Source organism: Protopterus annectens, chromosome 8.part0 (assembly GCF_019279795.1).
Source record: "Protopterus annectens isolate FY-2018-M chromosome 8.part0, PAN1.0, whole genome shotgun sequence".
Lineage (NCBI taxonomy): Eukaryota > Metazoa > Chordata > Ceratodontiformes > Protopteridae > Protopterus > Protopterus annectens.
This window is the reverse complement of record NC_056741.1, coordinates 914086713-914106003: the sequence shown is the minus strand read 5'-3', so window position 1 is coordinate 914106003 and position 19291 is coordinate 914086713. Positions and strand designations below refer to the sequence as shown.

The 19291-nt window shown below is 35.3% G+C and overlaps 1 protein-coding gene across 5 annotated transcripts in view; it reads left to right on the top strand.

The window, feature by feature from the left end:
- The window catches only part of LOC122809153, a 1026347-nt gene that overhangs the window by 334663 nt on the left and 672393 nt on the right, over positions 1-19291 (top strand). For all 5 annotated transcript variants that reach the window (XM_044080437.1, XM_044080436.1, XM_044080435.1 and 2 more), the window contains exon 5: positions 1274-1519. In XM_044080437.1, coding sequence (XP_043936372.1) covers positions 1274-1519 — 246 coding nt within the window. The remainder of the gene's footprint in view (positions 1-1273; positions 1520-19291) is intronic.

Genomic DNA, 19291 nt, shown 5'->3' with positions numbered 1-19291 from the left:
GACTGCAGTCAGGACTTTATTCATCTGTAACAGTGGAACTGGATGCAGTGGGTCCTCATGCAACACAGTCACACCTTACATGACATGATCAATTGGCCCTGCCCCCCTTATAGACAGATAGCCTTGTGTGATCTGTCGACTCCATCTATGATTTTATCACAGGAAGTATATCCTAAGAATATCTCTTTCCCATTCTTCTGAAGAAGGGCAGTTATGCTAAACCTTGTCATTTCTCTCTCTCCCTTGCCATCTCTAACAGGCACCCTAGCTACTAGTCAAACTTGGGTTGTCTGGGTCATAGCTGGGTCGTAGTCAGGGATTCATTCCTTTATACTAAAAAAGCTGGCTTATAAATGGTAAACACCGACTAAAGACTTTTCACTATATGGGAGGACCTGTTTCTTTGCAGAGAGGACTAATGACTCATTGGATATACTTTCAGAATCTGTGGTAGAAACAGGTTCCTCTGAGTCAATCAAGAAGTTCAGCTACATGGAAACGGGAAGAATGATACTAGAAGGACTATATAATATTAACGATTACCTCTAGACAGACTGAAATGATATGAAATGTTACAGAGTACTAAATGGGTATGAGTAATCATAACTGTGTCATGCCATGCCTTGCAGTTAAGTATATCACTGAATACATACATTGAGTTAAAGAACAGGGCACATTACTGAGAGATGTTATTTTGTCTTGTGAGGTACTTTAACTGTGTTCCACCATCCTAATTACTTTGCCCTGGTTATTAGCATATACATTGTACTTATCCAGAATATGCCTGTTTTTTGAGTCTCAGACACCTTGGTCACAATTGCTTCCCAATGCTGTAGAGCCGTATGCAATGTACAATATGTGTATGACTCCCAGCTCAGTCAACTAAATGAATAGTGTATGTATTGTGAAGTATTTAGCCTGCTGTCACTATCACATTTACATTTGCAATGTTCACTTATTCTGTGCAGAATTAAATGTTATTCTTGTAAACATTCTCTTTTTATTGTATGATATGGAGCAGTAGCAAAAAATCTTTGTTCAAATGTGCTTAGGCATTTAATTAATTAAGTATAGGACACAGTATGATAAACTCTACATGATTTGCAGTCAAAACTGCCAATGAGATCAGTCATTTCTAAGACTGATAATTTCAGTGGCAAATAAGTGCACAATTGCCTTGCCTCTCATATGTTGTTTTAATTAGGCAGTTGACCAGAATTTTAGTATGATTAATGCATATGCATATTTTCTTTTTCTGTTGAACTCATACCAGGAAGATTAACATTTAGCATCTGCAAACGAGAAGCTGTAGACGTCGCCATCTATCACGAGGTCAATGGCATTCTGTGCTACTGGGATTCTGCTGAGATGCGGCCTCTGTGTGTAGAAGGATATAACCTGTTTGAAGATGAATATTCACGTAATATAATTTTATATATAGTAAAAGCATCAAATGCAAACAATGGAGTATACATGTGTGAAACTACTGATTCCGATGTTATGGAGTATCTTCATGACAGTAAGTACATTTTATGATAGCATAAGCTAATATGAATCTGGAAGTCTTGAAAATAAAAATGAAATAATGTTTCAAACATTACCATTATGTATTATAAAAAGAAACGTTGAATGAGGCATTTCTTCCTTATAAGTGAAAATGTACTAACAAAAAAAGCTATAAGCCGTGTTTCATTGGTTCATGATGAATGTCTCTACTAAAACTGATATATGAAATACATAGGAAAAAACATTAGCCTACTGTTTTCCATAATATCCCCTTATCTGGTACTGTGACACAAACTAAGACATATCCAGAAACATCCACCGAAAATGAAAGGAAACTGGAAATAAGAAATCGTTTCAGTATGCCAATGATCTTGGTACCAATGCTGGATAGAAATTAATGTTCCCTTGGTAGGGAAGGTATGAAGAAATATCAGCATTATGAGTATATCGGATAACATGATATTCCTAAATCCTAACTTGATTCTAGTCATTTTATGTCTTATAGTCAGTTGCTTGTATTACAGTTGCTAGGGCATAACTGCCCGAGGTACTATTTGTTCACATGCTGGAGCTTGCTCTGTATACGAGCGATTTGCTGCTGCACTATGACTATTGCGTTTCACCATTTTTCAACTCACAGCTTTGTGGGGAAAGATTGTTGGAGGCTTTTTATTGCCCGTCACTAATTGTAACTTATCTGACGTGCAGTGATTTTGGAATAAGAATAACAAAATAAGTAGGTATGGAGACAAAGACCCTCACATGGGCATCAGAGGGGGATGGCCTCCTGCAGAAAATAATTTTGCAGTATTTTATTGACTCATGTTCCTTGAGTATGTTTGTACTTTTTTGCTGTCACTAAGAAGCACTATTTACCAAATAATTGTGATATGAGCTCAGTAGTTTTGAGGTCTCATAATGGATCCTTTTTTAACCAGCAAGGTAATATCACTGGACAAAATATGCACAAGTTCCTTGAATGTTCACATTAGCAAATATACCAGCGCAAAGACATATTTGCCAGAAATATTGTGGATACTATTGGTGGATAATGATTTACTAAGCAGAAAATTATGCACTAAACAGATGAGTTTCTTTCAACCTTTGTTAACAAATACCAGTGGAGGGTGCTATTTGTAAAATGGTGAGCACCACGGAGTAGAGCTGGTATGCCATAGAGCAATGTATCAAAGTCCTGCATGATTCGTAGAAATTAGTACCCAGTAGGGTAGGACCCTGCACTCTGTCTTACCCCATTGTGTAACGGTAGTATTTCTATCATTCCATACAGGGAGTCTATGTGTAAATGCAGCCCCCCACCCCCAGGAATTATACAGGATTTAGAAACACTACACCAAATGCATATGGGCTGATCCCAATGAGATAACATATGGGACTTGTACTATATACTTACAGATGACATAGTATTTATGACAACATCACTCCCTTCTCTCTGCTAATGTGTTACTTTGTAAAAGAGATGAGCAATACATCAGTGCTGAATTAACAAAAAAAGCTGCTTTATTCTCTAGGAAAAACCTTACCAGCAAAAAATACTTTGTGGCACAAGCAATTCTGCTTCAACAAAGACACAATTCTCAATCTCCCTACAATGATGCCTGTGAGCTTCCACCATTGCAGACTCCCTGGATTCTTCAGCACCAGATCTCCTCAATATCATATTATAGTAATGATCCAGGTTCACCACAATGCACAATGAATTAAATGTTTTTGTGAATTGCAATTAGGCATGTTGCAGAGTACAGAGGAAGAAAGAAAGAACAGCTACTTAATAAGGTACAATATATTTTAGAAGACGCCTTATTAACTAGCTCTGTAGTTGTTCATAGGTTCATTGTTGCAGATGTCTTGAGAGGTACATACCAAATGGGGCATTGTATTCTATAATGGGTCTAATGAGGACAATGACCTCCTTTTTCTGGATGAAAAGCCCTTTGTGATGAGGTGTGCCACATAGAAGGATTTCCAACCTGAGGTGAGGCTATGATTAAACATGACACTTAGGTACCTGTGTGGCCGTTATTACTGGAATTTGCCTGGTGGTGTGAATATCCTTGGTGAATATTGACACTGTAGCATTACCTTCAGATTTTGCATGCTTGTACAGACAATTGTTGAAGTCAATCATTTTATCCTTATATTGTGGTATCATTCTGTCACTCAACATGGGACAATGACAGAGTCATATTTGTACTTGTTGTGGAGTGACTTGAGTGCATGCTATGCGTTATGTGGATCTGCACACCCCGACAGGCAACTGTGTAATTTTCTCCTTATTCAACCTGGTGAGAGGGACATCACTGCATATGTGGATTTAGTGTTGCTATATGTGGGTGTTGTGACTGTTTAGCACAATCTTTCTTTTTTCTTTTGAGAGTATAAAGCTGTTTTCCTTAGCAAGGTTATAGGGCTGTTTAGTGCCTATTGTTAATTTCTCCTTGTTAACAAGGAGAGTTCAGTGTTAATTTAAATAATTGAAGGTGGGATTTCTAAAGTGATGGTTTGTGATTACCTACATAAGCCCAGTGAAAGTAGAGAGAAATGAGATATATGGTCAGATTAACATAAAACAAGACAACTTACTGTTACTTAGTAAGCTATAATATAACTTACAAATTAGCTCTGTAATGGTTGCTTACATAGGTATATTATACCTTACTATGTAGTACTTCTGTAATGTACTGTGTGGTGCTCAAGCTACACAACAGTTTCCATACCTGGAGTAGTGGACCACACGATATATAACTATGTACTAATTGCTGCTGTTCACCTATCTTTAAAGCTGACAGCCTTCTAATATGTCTCTGCTCATTGCCATGGTCTATGTCTATGAATTATAGACATGAACAACAGACTGCTAAACACAGTTTGTAGAATGCATTTGTGCAATCTGCATATTGTATTTAATAATACAGTGGAACATTTCAAATGAGCTGGCTTCATCCTGGCATTTCTTTACATCTCATTCATTAGATTTAGTTATTTTCCTAAGATAATTATGACATAATTATCACTAAAAGATTACAGTTTAGAAAGTAATTTTTATAATTCATCTGAGCTAGTTTGTGTAGGTTAAAATTAGTTGCTGAAGCAAATGTTTTGATAATTATGCTGATAACTGACATAATGGTACAGATAATTAGTGAACAAAAAGCATTGTATTGCAAGAGACTGTTGAATTTTATATATATATATATATATATATATATATATATATATATATATATATATATATATAGGTTCCCTATAAACCGATCGAAGACGCATTCTTTTGAATGCATCTTGATCAAACTTTATAGTGCGAAATGGCAAAATACTGAAGTGGTATATAAGCGAATTTTTTCTCCAGGAAAGAAATCGCTTGGCCACCTTCGGTATTTTGCCTTCTTCATTACTGTAATGCTGTCTCGGAGTTGGTATATTTAAGTAGGGGGTGGGGGGCGAAGCCCCCCACATTAGAAATAGTTTGTGGGGTGCGTGTGTTTTTTTCGGAACAGCGATATTTTTCCCTGGGAAAGAAATTGCTGTTCTGAATGTTCGAGATTATAAGCTTTCGCTTACATGGGGTCGATGAATCAGTGTTCGCTTTTCTAAGCATTCGGTGATTCAATATAGACCCATATATATATATATATATATATATATATATATATATATATATATACATATACACACACACACACACACACACACACACACATATATATATATATATATATATATATATATATAATTCTTGACTTGATGCTGCTTTGATATAATGTAAACAAATTATGTTTTTTTGTCTAAAATCAGCTGTAATTCAAATGGTACAGATAAATCAAATGTATCTGGTCTCAGTGATAGAAGAGCAGTGTTACAGCAGTTAGGGCAAACTTCAGCATAATTTGGAATGGGCAGTGTATGTTTTCTTTTTTGAAAAATACAGTGGCAAAAAATGGCATGGCTGACACTGAGTACCATAAAAGATTTTCTAAGCTAGTCACAGGAGAAAAATAATTTAGTTGAGAATAGTCTGAGCTAACAAATAGCACTTAAACTATTACAGCAGGATAAAAGCAGCTTAGTCTGAAGTAATCAAAACATTCAATGGGATTTGTGAGAGACATCTTTCCACAAAAATTAACATGTAGTGTTAAGTCATGTGGTCCATGAAAAGCAAGATGAAAAACTACATTACATGTAAGAATACATAAAAACAAGCAAAACATCATAATGCAGTTTACCTACTATTGATTGCTTATGATATGACTAGTTTGTGACTATAATGTTGTTAACATATCAATGGTGAGCTGATTATTAGCACTGAGAACATTTTATGTCTACAATTGCATGTAAATATATGATTATACAGTGTTGCATATTTGATGGACTTACAAAAGTAATATTTTTTTTCTTGGAATTTGTCTGTTTTGCAGTTATAGATATTTGCTAGGTAGCCAGTGTGACAGAAATTACTAATTCTAAACAGATAATGCAAACAGGAACTTTCTAAGATGCTATCAAGGAGCTTGGATAGAGATTTCTGTGTTCCTCTCTTATGATAAATACCTGCTAAACAAATTCTTTATGACTCAATAGAATTGAAGACTAATTCTGCTGCGTTCAAGTCACTATCTGAAAGATTTGTGGTTGCTATTGAGTTCTGAATGGGAAGAGCTCATTTCATGCCTCCTGTTTCCATGCAATTACTTTACCTATAGAAAACAAAAGTTCTGCTAATACAAAAAGAAATAAAAAAGTAATGTCCTATATCTTCATCTGTACACCTGGTAAAATGCTTATTTTGGATAATCTAAAAATTGCTGTTGCTCAAATCCAGGAAGTTTTGTACAAAGTGTGACAACCCACTCCTGGACCAGTGATCAAGGAGCCTCAATCCTCACCATTGGCACCTGTGTGGGATGTTCGCTGGGAGGATAACAGGTGCACACACAGTATTTCCAGATGCAGCTCTCTGCATTAAGTGCAATTTCCCTTAAGAGTACACAGAGACCACAGTCAGTCCAGGTCTGGTTTCTCCCTTCTTTCTCCAGATCCTCAGTAAGACTCCCCACTGACACAGCTATAGACTTGAGTCCTTAGCCAGCATTCCAAGCCAAGTTCTCCAATACTTTCTCTGTACTCTCTTGGATATTTGTTTTACACATACACACATACACACACACACACACACACACACACACACACACACACACACACACACACACACACACACACACACACACACACACACACACACACACACACACACACACACACACACCCTGGGAAAGGTCGTCATAGGTTTACTAGCTATGCTCCCTTCTGCCCAGTCTATAAGGTAGTTACCACTGCCACCAGAACCCCTTGCCAGCTACATTACGGCCCTTAATGAAGGGAGTCAAATTTTACTGTGTAATATTAATACTAATACAAATCATACTTTGACCAAGAGCAAGAATATTAGGAGTGGCCCAAACAGTGTCACCAAATAAATATGCAAGTACTCTCAAAACTTAAATATCTCTACAAAGATCAGCCACAATTGAAGGCTTAAATATATTTAATAATAAATATTAAAAGAACAAGAAAATATTAAGTATATATTCACAGTGACATCAGAGTTGAAAAACCACAGGAAATGTTTAAAATAACATTGGAAGACAGGTGCAGACCAATAAAGAAAAACAATATCTAAACTAAGCTTCACTGTATTCCTGACTGTATCTATGAAAGTTACTATACCATATTAACTTATGTAATAGAGCAAGGCAGATGATGTGGTGAGTGGTACTTCTTGTTGTTGTCGGGCTCAAGATAGAAAGCAGACTGCTATGTCTCACTAAGAGACTTCTTAAAATAATATCTAAAATATTACTGCTTGACTAGGTTGCAGAATGACATCACTTCTTGTCATCTGAGTTTTAGTTTCCATGCAAACCACCCAATGCTGGAAGCTGGCAGGACCTAGCACCTACCTGCAGAAATGCACACACAAGGGTTTTGCTCAGATCTTTGACAGGTGTTGGAAGTCATAAAACAACTGCATTTCTCCAAACTTTAAGACTAGTAATTACCTCACCCCAAAGACAACACAGGAATGTTTCCTAGTATAGACTTTGTTTCTCTGGCTGCATTGAAACCTGTGAGATAGCTTCTTTATGGACTAGTCTATAAAGTGATTTCATTTCAGATATTTTCTAAAGTTTGGTGGACTGAGGTTAACCCTCTAGTTTCCTCTGTTAAAACATATACATTTAAACAGTTACAATAGTGCATGCACATTTCTGTTCTCTCTAGTAAGGCACACTGTGCATACATTTCAAACACAAGCACTTTACAAATACCTTTTCAAAACAAACTTATGTGCAAATCAGTTTGATATACACATGACATACAGCTCTAATGCATTTGTAACCCCAACATCTTGTATAAATCAGTCTGATGTTCACAAATGACATAATTATTTACAAAATTCCAACTAGCTGTGCTGGCAGTACCTCCTTTCATCACAAAAGTTCTCAATAATATTTTTGTGATAAAATCTACTAATTGGGCTTTGTCAAAAAGAATGTATGTGTCTGAGGGACAAATTCTATTTACTATGGTTGGCAACAAAAGAAATAAGAAGCTGTACATCTTTCTACAGTTAAACTTTTCACAATAACACATTAGACTAGAATATCAAAGTAGCTGCTATAATATAATATTCATGGCTTGTCCAACTCTGGAAATAATTACAATTTAAAGCAAATTGTCCAGGACATCTATGCTTTTTTTAAAAGACGAAAGCTTCTAAGCAAATTTAACAATTCAACACATCTTTCATTGTCTGAGGCTAGGGACTAAACCACATTAGTCATGGCTGCTTTATAAATAAAAGTTTACTCAGTAAAGGGGAGAAAAAGTGAGTTATGGTGCTTTACTTATAGATCCATGCCATGCACTTGAACGTATGAATATCGTATTCTATTAACCAAATATGAGTCCCTCATTCTTGTCCCTTAGACAAAACCAAAGCTAATGTAGTCTCTCAGTGATTACATTTAAATTGTGGGAAGCCATCTCCAGCCATCAGCAAATGTTAATTCTTACCCTAAGCTTGGGAAAGTGTTTACATATCATCTTACTAAATTGGCCATGTGGAAATGCTGATTCAAAATTCCTTGTATAGCCATCACAACCCCTTTGTCCTTATACTTTCTCAATGCAAAAGGGAAAAGGGGGACATTTATTTTCTTCTCTCCCACTTTTTTATTTTCCTCTTTTTCCCATTTGTCTTCATTCCTTTTATGCTTCTCCTTCATAACCTATATTGTAGACAACATAATACAAAATCATTTACAATTATTGAGAATCATAATCTGTTATTAGATCTCTGCTGTGTATACTAGATATGAAACCTTAATACTGTTGAACAACTTATTTCTCTTTCTGTTACTGTACATGAATGAAAATTAATAAAAAGTATTTGCTGACTCTTCACCCCCTATTCTTGTATACAGTTGTAGTTGGAATATAAAACATGTTTCTGAGTAGTTCTACTTTATATGTTTCTTTGTTAATATTGTCTTTTTTTTTTTTTGGTTCAGGATTCAGGATTGTTAGGCTCATTTCATTTTGTGTCTGGTTGTGAAAAGGGCTATTGGGATCAGTAAAAAATTTAAATTAATAAATCAATAAACAGACAAAGAAGCACAATATTTATACATGACAGAGAGTCTGAACACATTGTATTTTTATAATATATAATTTTAAAGATAATGTTAACTGCATGTTTATTAACCTAATATAAAAAAATTATATGTAGTCTTGAAAACAATCTTTTTTAAAATATGTTGGTATAATAATAATGAAGAAAAAAGCTCTAAAACCAAACACTACAGATACCAAGCAGATCTGCCTGCCCCTATTATATTGATAAATGAGAGAAGAGGCTTCCAAATCCATATATATTCATGAGTTAGAAAAATAAGTAACCCATGAACATGTTATGCATATCTACAGCAGCCTGGGAAAAACTGTGGAGTGGGTTATGGTTTATGAGACATTACTTGTTATTACTTACTGCTTGGTATAGATATAGGAAAATGATACTAGGAGCTGTTTAATAAATAGTGATGTACAAACTTAGCACACATATTGCAATCTAAATGAAATATAGATAGAGATCCAGATCTACTAAATTATATGATAGGTTTGATTGTCTGAAGCAAGGCATTGATTTTGCTCTATTAGATGTTGACATATAGACTAGTCAATATGAGTGTAACATTTTAACATCTCTGAGAAGAAAAGTGTAATCTGTTTATGAAACAGCTGATAAAATTATGTGGATATCCCTTTGAAGCTAGGTGTTTTGCTTTATGGTAGACTTAAAATGACTATTCTGACTTAAGTTTGGTCTGCAGTAAGTCAAGACTGAAATGAATAAATAGAGATATGCTTGTCAAGAAACTGGCAAACAGGAATGCTTTTCAGCTCTTTTGTTTATAAATTTCCCTATATGAACTATAAAATAAACTGTAGATTTCCTGTTAATCTATTACTGATGTTTCACAGTGTATAATAGAATAGTAGACAATTTTAAGACATCGTTTATTTTCTTATCACTTTGGTTAGAAATCTACCATCCTCCCTCACATTATAATAACTATGGAAGATTAATGTCTGTAGTTTTTAGAAATGCTATATATTAGCCTGGTATATTTTATTTTACAGCAATTCCGAGGTTATATAGTTATGCTCTAGTTCAGCTGTAAAAGAGTATAGTACCTGAGAAGCTGGATATAAATGTATAGTAATTCTGCTGGAAAAGAGTTGCCAAACCCATTTGCGGGTTAATAAAACTTTCAATTACTACACATTTAATATTAACTGGAAAGAAGTGCTAGAAGTTATTTTGTCAATAGTCATTGATTTTGTAATAGATAAATTATTAACTTGTTGATATTGAAATAAGGCAGAGCTGACAGAACATGAAAAAGCCTTCCTTCAGTAGACAAGAAACGAGTACATGAATATGGAGTTGTAAGATCAGAGTATTATATGAATGCCTGCTTATATAGTTCATTTTGTGTTTGTGATTAGTCACCAGAATTAGATCTGTAATGAATTATTATTTATTTCTGGCATGTAAATGAGAAAGCTTTAGTAAGCTGGGGTTTGTAAATGCCAGATATTGTGTAATGAATACTCATTTCATGAATTAAGACCATGTTGAAATGTTCAGAGTAAGAGGTTGTCTGGTATGTTATCTCACAGAAAAGTAAGGTTAGAAACTGCTAACGACTTTCTTCCTGTAGTACTATGCTTGTTTTCCTTGATCCCCATTAGAAATTGTGTGACTCTAAAGTTTTAATTCTTTGTTAAGCTATCATCCTGTTGTTTTGTGTTGACTTGTCTCCTAAACCATTGTGTTCATATTTCAGTACTGCCGGGTCATGACAAAAAAAGGACCCCTGTGATACAGCTGCTAGTGAGTTTCATTTTGTAGTCATATTATCTGTTTTCTTCAGTCTCCATTGAAAAATGTATAACTGTTTTCATGACAGTTAACTAGAGTGTATTCTCAGAGTACTCTTGAAAGGAAACATGTGAAACCAGTTGGCTTTTTTGGTTAATATGTGGATAATGTATGCATATACTATCTTTCTGATATTCAGAATAGTACTTTAATTTTAATCCTTTCACAAAAACTGAAATATCTTGAAGTTGTTCATAACAGGTTCTTAATAATACTAACCAACAGTACCTGTCAGCCTGGGACCTTAACACACTCAAAGACAAAATGAATAACCAAAATTAAGTAACTAACTAAATAACTAAATAAATAAGTGTCATCCAAACTGATTGTTAATAAAAGTGAGCACTTTTCTTTCCAAAATAAACAAGATTTAATCAGAATAACAATAGAAAACTGCATCATCTATTTAAAGCAAAAAAAACATTGCATGGAACTGATCACATGACAAATTAAATCATCAAATAAAAATGTTATACTACAGTTTAGCAGCATGCATTCTTGAAACACAATTAATAGAAATATCTTCATTATAGCCTGGTCTTTGTATATAATTTGCCCTAGCATCTCATTCATTTCATTCTCCAGTTACCCAGTTACAGCAGGAAGGAATTCTCTTTTTTTACAGATTTTTTTTATTTTCAGAAATGCATAAAAAAACAAATAACAATATTTAGAATGTACAATAATCAATAAAAAAGAAAAGGAACAATGAATTACACTTTCAATATTAATCAATAACATAGTTAAATTAATTATATTTAGTTAATACATAAAAAAAACTGCTGGTAACACTTTTTCCAGTATAAAGAACACACATTTCCTAAAGCTCTTATACCATTCATATGTTTACTTTGTGCATTGGTATTATCTCTCATTCCGACATTATAATCATATTTGTATATCCTTTGCCTTATCTGATGATCATTTTTAACCACATAGAAAGAGTCACGTGACAAACAGTTTGCAATATAAACAAGTCCATTGGTGGAACAGCTGTAATGCCCACTGTGTCTAACAGTTCTAGAACAGCCTGGCACAATAATGCTGGTAGTACCATTAATGAAGTTATATTGCCTAGAAGAACCACATTTTACCATTTTCTTTTGCCGCTTATTTAAATCTTCCTTCCTGTTCCACCCCACTTCTAAATCTTCTTTTATATTAACCCTTTATTCAAATAAAAACTGACTCCTCACGTAAAGATCTACTTTACATGAGGGATTCACATTTATTTCTGTTTTTCCCATATAATAAAATAAATCATGTTCATTACCATCCCATATTATAAAGCTATTGACTAGGTAATGAAAATAAAGTTGTATATAGTTCTTGTTTGTACATCAGTAATATAGTCTCTTTCCCCAAAAAACACATTATTATATTAGCACAGCTGGGGTACATCTTTCACCCATTTCTTCCTTCCTTGGTGGAAGTAGTCACCTTCAAAAAAACTAAAATCTTTACTAAAAACTGTATCCATGAAATTAAATAGCAATTTCAGCTCTATATCAGACAAAGAACCATATGTTAAAATTGCTTCACAAACTCTGTCAAACTCTGATTTTGTATGATGGAGGAAACCAGTTCCCTCACATCTGGGGTTACAAAAAAAGCATTGTTGATAAAGCCATATGCAGCAAAATCTTCTAAAAAAAGTACCATGATTCTTTGTAAAAATAAAAAAAAGCTTTAAGTAAAACCTTTAGTTTTGGAACCCATAGATGACAATAAGTCAGAAAGGTGGGTCATCCAAGCACTTATGGATTTTGTGAATTGTAAACAGAGCAGGTATCACAGGGTGCTTTGCATAAAAAAAGTCAGATACACTCTTATTAACATATCCATCCAAAACAGAGTGTTAAAGTAATGGGTAAATAACTGAAAACTTTCAATTTAATTCTTTAATCACACAAACCACTCTGTTTGGTTCTTGGTTGATTCTGAGTGCTAAGCCTGCAGCTGTGTGGTTTAGTGTTGTCATAATGTCATAGATTGTCACTATGTTAATGACCTGGGGGCCCTTTCTTAGCCTGGCCAAATTTTCCCAAAGAATAATGATGTGTTGTACCTGAATAGGATATTCAGAGCCAGGAATTTATAAGCTACCTCTGTCCATAAGAGACGTGGGTGCCAGGCCCAGTGTAAATTCCTATTCCCCTTCCACTGGTCTAGGTTGCTCTTAAACTGGGTAATAGATTAACTCAGCTTTACATGGATGGGGATGGGAAGCTTGTTCCATAAGAGGTGCAGTCTCTGGGACACATATCTGTCTCCCCGGCATGCACTGTTCAAGTTACCGACAAAATTCATGTCCCTAGACCTTGTATTTCTGGTACTCTATGACTTACGAATATGTAGGAGATTCATAAGTGTGGGGTATGCGGTTGCCTTGTAAGCCAGGCATAGATTACCACTCAGCAATCTATAGGAGACTGAGTAAAGGGAAAGGGATTTAAGGTGTTCCACATAAGGCAAGTTTGTAACACCTTGTATTCTTTTTGAAAGGAACTTCTGAGGTCACTCTAGTTGCTACATATACCTGGTCAGGTACATACCAAAGGGAGCATTATACTCTATGATTGGTTTGATAAGGGCAGAATACAGTGAGATAATGACCTCTTTGGATCTAAATGCCATGCCCTAACTTATAAGTTGTGCAACATAAAAGGATTTCCTCACCACTGTGGCCACATGGTGACCAAAGGTAAGGCTATTCTCTATCTGTGTACCCAGATCCTTGACCACTGAGTCAACTGTTAGGGGCGTATTATCAACATGGTAATTAAATGGGATGGTTGACTTCCAAAAGAGTGCAATTATGCATTTCTTAGCATTGAGTTTAAGACCATGGCTTTGGCACCATTTGTTAGTCAGAGATAGACCTTCTTGAAGAATGGCAGTGTCTGCAGGGGAGGTGATGATAACCCCAAGCTTGCTATCATATGCAAACTTAGTCAGCCATAAACTTTCAGCATTTGCTTCCATTTCAGAGAAATAGATGCCAAAAAGGAACGTGCCTAATATGGAGTTCTGGGGTACTCAGCTAGTGACTGGCCTCTTGGTGAAGGTAGCCTCACCTATTTTGACCTCCTGGGTCCTATCAGTGAGCAAGTTGACTATCTAGTGGTTGATAAAAGGGTTTTTACTTAATTTAATGAGCTTGTCTATAATGCCTGAGTGGGGTATTGTATCAAAAGCTTTGTCCAGGAATAGGTAAGCTGTGTGCACAGTCTTACCTTCATCCAGTGTTTTGGTGACCCTCTCTAAAAAGTCCACCAGATTTAATAGGCATGTCCTTCCTTTAGCAAAGCTGAACTGTGATGGGTCCAGTGCTTGCAAGTTACCTATGTCCACATTTATCATGCCCATGATGATTCTTTGCATGGCCTTACATATGAGACTGGTAAGACTTATGAGCCTGTAGTGACCCAGATCAGTGGTTGGACCTCCTTTTTGCAAGGAAGTGACTTTAGCCATCTTCCATTCCTTGTGCATAAAACCTGACTGAAGGCTCCAGTTGAAAAGTGATTCAAGTGGACCAGAGAGGCTATGTTTCATGCTATTTATTAAACATCCCAGGATTGTTATTGGTGTCCATAAATGCAGTGCTTTTGGCCTTGGAAAGTGCATTGATGTTTCCTAGTAATGGTTGGGGGGATTGTAGTATGTGGTATTTCCTTTGGACTACTGGGGAGAGTGGGGGGAGAGAAATCTGAGCTGAACCTGTCAGCCAAAAAGTTGGCAATGGCCTTCAGTTCGGTGTGGGTGATGCCATTTGCAATAAGTTCTTTGCAATGTTGTGTATTTACCCTGAGGTTACGCATAGCTGTAGAAAGCTTTGTGGTTGTCCTTTGCCTGAGAAGTTATTTTTTCATCAAATTTAGCCTTTGAAGTATTAATTAACCCTCTTAGCTGCCTGTTTAGATTGGTCAATTGGCTTTTAGCCGTCTTTTGTTCTTTTAGTTATCTAAAGCATCATTTAACATTAGGTCAGTCTTACCATATTCAACATTTATTGCATTCTTGGAACTAGATTCATATATTTCATTTATAAGCATGATGGTAATGTTATCAGGCTTCATAATTTGAACAGATGGATTCAGGCACCTAGGCAATGAGACAGTTCCTTGTGGTATATTTGGTTGTGGACACATGGCTGAAGTAACATTTAACTGCAGTGAAATACAGCTGTTATGAATTCCCTGGGGACAAAGAAAAGAGTGTGGTTCCATGGCAACATCTTCAATAACCACATACACAGGGGGAAGGTAATATCCATGGCCCTTAAGGCAGCACAAGACAGCAGGCATCAGCAGCAGGTTGGTCAGTGGGTATGTCAGTAGCAGTTAAAATGCAGTGTACAGTGGACATTGCCTTTATAATTGGTGTGTGTATGGACTACTACCCCTTAACAGTGTCTAAGGAACATTACCTAAAATTATTACATTACCTAAAATGCATTCTGTAGTATATTCTGTAATATAAGTATAACTACAGTAGCATGCAGGATTTCCTCCATACTGCAGCAGACTTCTACATGCTGTAGTTACATAATCATTTACTGTACACTGATCACAACACTCATTAATTCTTCTGCCTCCATGCCCTTGGCTATTAAAGCTGCGAGCATGGTAATGTGTGCTAATCCTTGCCCACAGGGCATTTGCAACAGCCATATTTCTCTGCAGCTGAATGTCAGTTCAACCATATGTCTCCAACCAAATGTACCACAGGGAAATGTCTCGCTGTTTAAGAGCCTTAACCCTAATAGATGTATTCCCTATGATGGAATTAAGTCATTTGCTTTTTCACTTGACATATTAAAAATCTTATTAGAGCTCTCCTTTTGTAATTTCCTTAATTTTTTTCACATAATCACTAAAGAATAGCTAACACAGGTTTAAGGAGTGACTAAAATACTCTTATAGTTAAGAGAAGATTACTGATCACTGAAAAAAAAGTTCAAGTTGAGTTTCCTTGTAAAATCTTTTAACTCAGTCAAAGCCATCAATTAATTTTAAATTATAACTTGCTCAAAAGTTAAACCCTTGGAAAAAAGGTACTTAGAAGTCGTAGTAACAGTCAATTGACTGACCCCCCCAACCCGGTAGTGATTCACATATGACAAAGATCTGGGGGCAGAATGTTGATGATTCTGTTACTGGTTGGTTGATCACACTGTCAGGTTTTCTGGCCTCTGAAATGATAGAAAGCTTAATAAATTAGAGTCATTCTCTCTATGTGTTTCTGCATTATTACAGTCATATATATTCTAGTTTATAATGAAGCATTTTTTTCTTTTTCCTTAACTTTACCAAATCCACCTGTTTGTTGAGCTTCTCAAAACTAGTTGAATAATGTCTCTTATAAGAAGACAAAAATTAAATCTGAAGAAATCAATTTATTCATTTTTTAAATTTCTTTAGCCCAAACATTTATTTTTCCATTTGGCCCTAATTAATATGTTCATCATTTCCAAACCAGATCTATCAAATAAGGCTAAAAGGTATTGATGTATAATTTGAATTAATTTCCAAATCATTGGGCAATTTCCATTTTCTAAGACCTTTTGGTACCCACTCTTGTTGTAAGTATTCATGAAAGAAAGCATTATCTTGTTGGAGAGATGTAATTCCGTAGCTTCTTTGAAAAAGCTTTTAATTTCTTTTTATTTATTTTATTTTACATTTGTTAACCAGGAAAGTCCAACTGGGCACAGGTCCTTTTTCAGTAGAGGCCCGGGGAGAAAAGATCCATTTCAATACATGAACACTCTCTTAAGAAAAGTGATATTTACATACAAATCAGACAGAACTAACATAGTAACTATATGAAAGTATATAGCACGGAGACATAGTAAAGATATACAGCACAGAGGTAGTACATTTCATAATACATACAGAATATTGCAGACTTACACATAGAATACATGCAGTTCTTTGTGGACTTGTAGATAAAATAGGTTGTAATGATTTCTTTTTATAGCAGGACTGTGAAATTCCATATATTAAGGTCACGCTTGGACCAGAATTAGGGTGAGAAACTAGAACTAGATATGGTAGTATTAGGGAAAATAGCTTGTATGGCTGTTTTAATCTTGGGGTGAGACAGGAGCATAGCCAGTTGTTCATGAAGTGGACTTTAAGGAGTTTTTTAAATTGAGTGGTGGAATTATTGGATGTTAGATGGGCAGGTAGGGAGTTCCAGAATTTAGAAAAGAAGTGGCTAAAGAGAGATTTTCCTGCCTCATTATTAATTGCTCAGATAAAGATAAATTCCCCTCATTCATTGTATGATTACTTCTGTCAGGCAAATCAAATAAAACCAAATGTCCAATGCAGGAATACCTCCAATTTTTCTACTCCATTTGTTCTTTGGTAGTTACATTTGGACCATTGCCATTTTTGTTGGTATTAGTGCAAGAACCCATGTCTTCAGGGCATGCTAATTAAGTAACTGAGGTGATATCTCTATATTCTCCAGAACTATCCTATAAACGTATTGCAAAAGTTCTATTAGTAATCTAATTAAATTTACCAGCAAAAACTGATCCTGTGACTCAAGGTTAGAAAATAGTTTGGGGAATGACATTCTGGTGGACAAGAAACAACAAATACTACTACCCAAAAGTACTGGTCAGTCTGGAACATGGACGTGCTCAAAATAAAACTGATAAAAAAACCCATTAAATAAACAAAAACACATGTATAACAATGTTACCCAAACTGTTTATTAATAAAATTGAACACGTTCATCTCCAAGGTAAACAAATATTCATCAAAATAGCAATGGAAAATTATTTGTCATATAATTTGGACTCTCTGATATATTTTTGCTTTAAATAAAGTGATGTACTTTTGTATTACGATTCTGATGAAGTTTTATTTACTCAGGAGACAAAAGTACTTTGTATCCATATGTTCTGAACCTTGGTAGCTTATGATATCCATGCTCCTTATAGTCAGCAATACTATCATTCTACTGAGCCTCCCAATTAATGTAACAATGGGCTCAGCCTTTGTGAATGACTATCCACTCCCACAGCGCTTACAAAAGCTGTATATTGATATTGATTTCCAAATACTAGCTTCTGAAGCCTCATCTCCTTCAGTAGCAAAATGAACTGTAATATATTGTTTTCATTTATCACATTTTGGGGTGTAAGAGTGCATTTTCTTTTCCTTCTACAAGGTATCCATTTCCCTGTTATCAGAATAAAGTTGTAGAATCCAACTCCCAGGAAGATATCACATTAAGTGCAAGTCATGCAAAACATAGGCTGGTATTCATAGTCAGTGCATGAACATGTTATGGGTATCAGCAAAGTCAGAGAGCGAGCATAGCTAGGATGCGATTCATAGAGATCATTTACATTAACAGGTGATCGTCATAAATAAGTGTAACTAAATTAACTATAATGAGATGTAAATGAGAAATTATTTAAAGTGGGATATGCTGATGAAGCCTACTTGTGACTCATAGTGAAATGTTTGCAACGTCAACACATTAATTGCTGTGCATATTATGTCTACTTTGCAATCTGAGCAGTTTCTTCCAGACCTTGTAAAAAATTAAGCTACCCTTTCTCTGTCCCAATGCCACAGTCATATTTAAAAACACAAATTCATCACTCAGACAACACCTACCATACTTTGTGGGAAAAAAAAACTATGATACACAATCCCCATAATGATATATACATGCAGAGTCCATCCAAGTAATTTTGGGCTGAAGTAATAAATTCACATCAAAGAAAACACATTCATGCTCTCTTTAGCGCCAACCACATTCATGTAATCCAAATACTGTCAGTGACACTCAGGAATCTGTCAGTAAAGACACAAAACTTGCGACTTCATACTGCAGATTAAAATCGTTGCATTTCTATCATGTATGCACAATCACTAAAACATACCAAAGTACATTTTTCAATGTGATGACTAATCATTTCCATTGCTGCTGTAATGATGTCCTATTTACAAATGACAACTTATTCATGAAAGCCAGTGTAATATGCCCATGAATAAAACAAACATTTCTTGAAGTGAACTCAGTAGTCTTATCTCATTTTTAATTTTTCTTAACTTTACAAAGTCCATGGTTTCCTAAATAACTTGCCACATAACTCCAGTTGTCCCAATTTAATATGGTGCTGTTACTGTACGTTCCAGGTCCTTTATGAATTTTGTGTGCAAATGAGGCTCTTTTAAGTTTATCTCTATGAATCATAGTGATATTCCAACATCTAAGGTACTT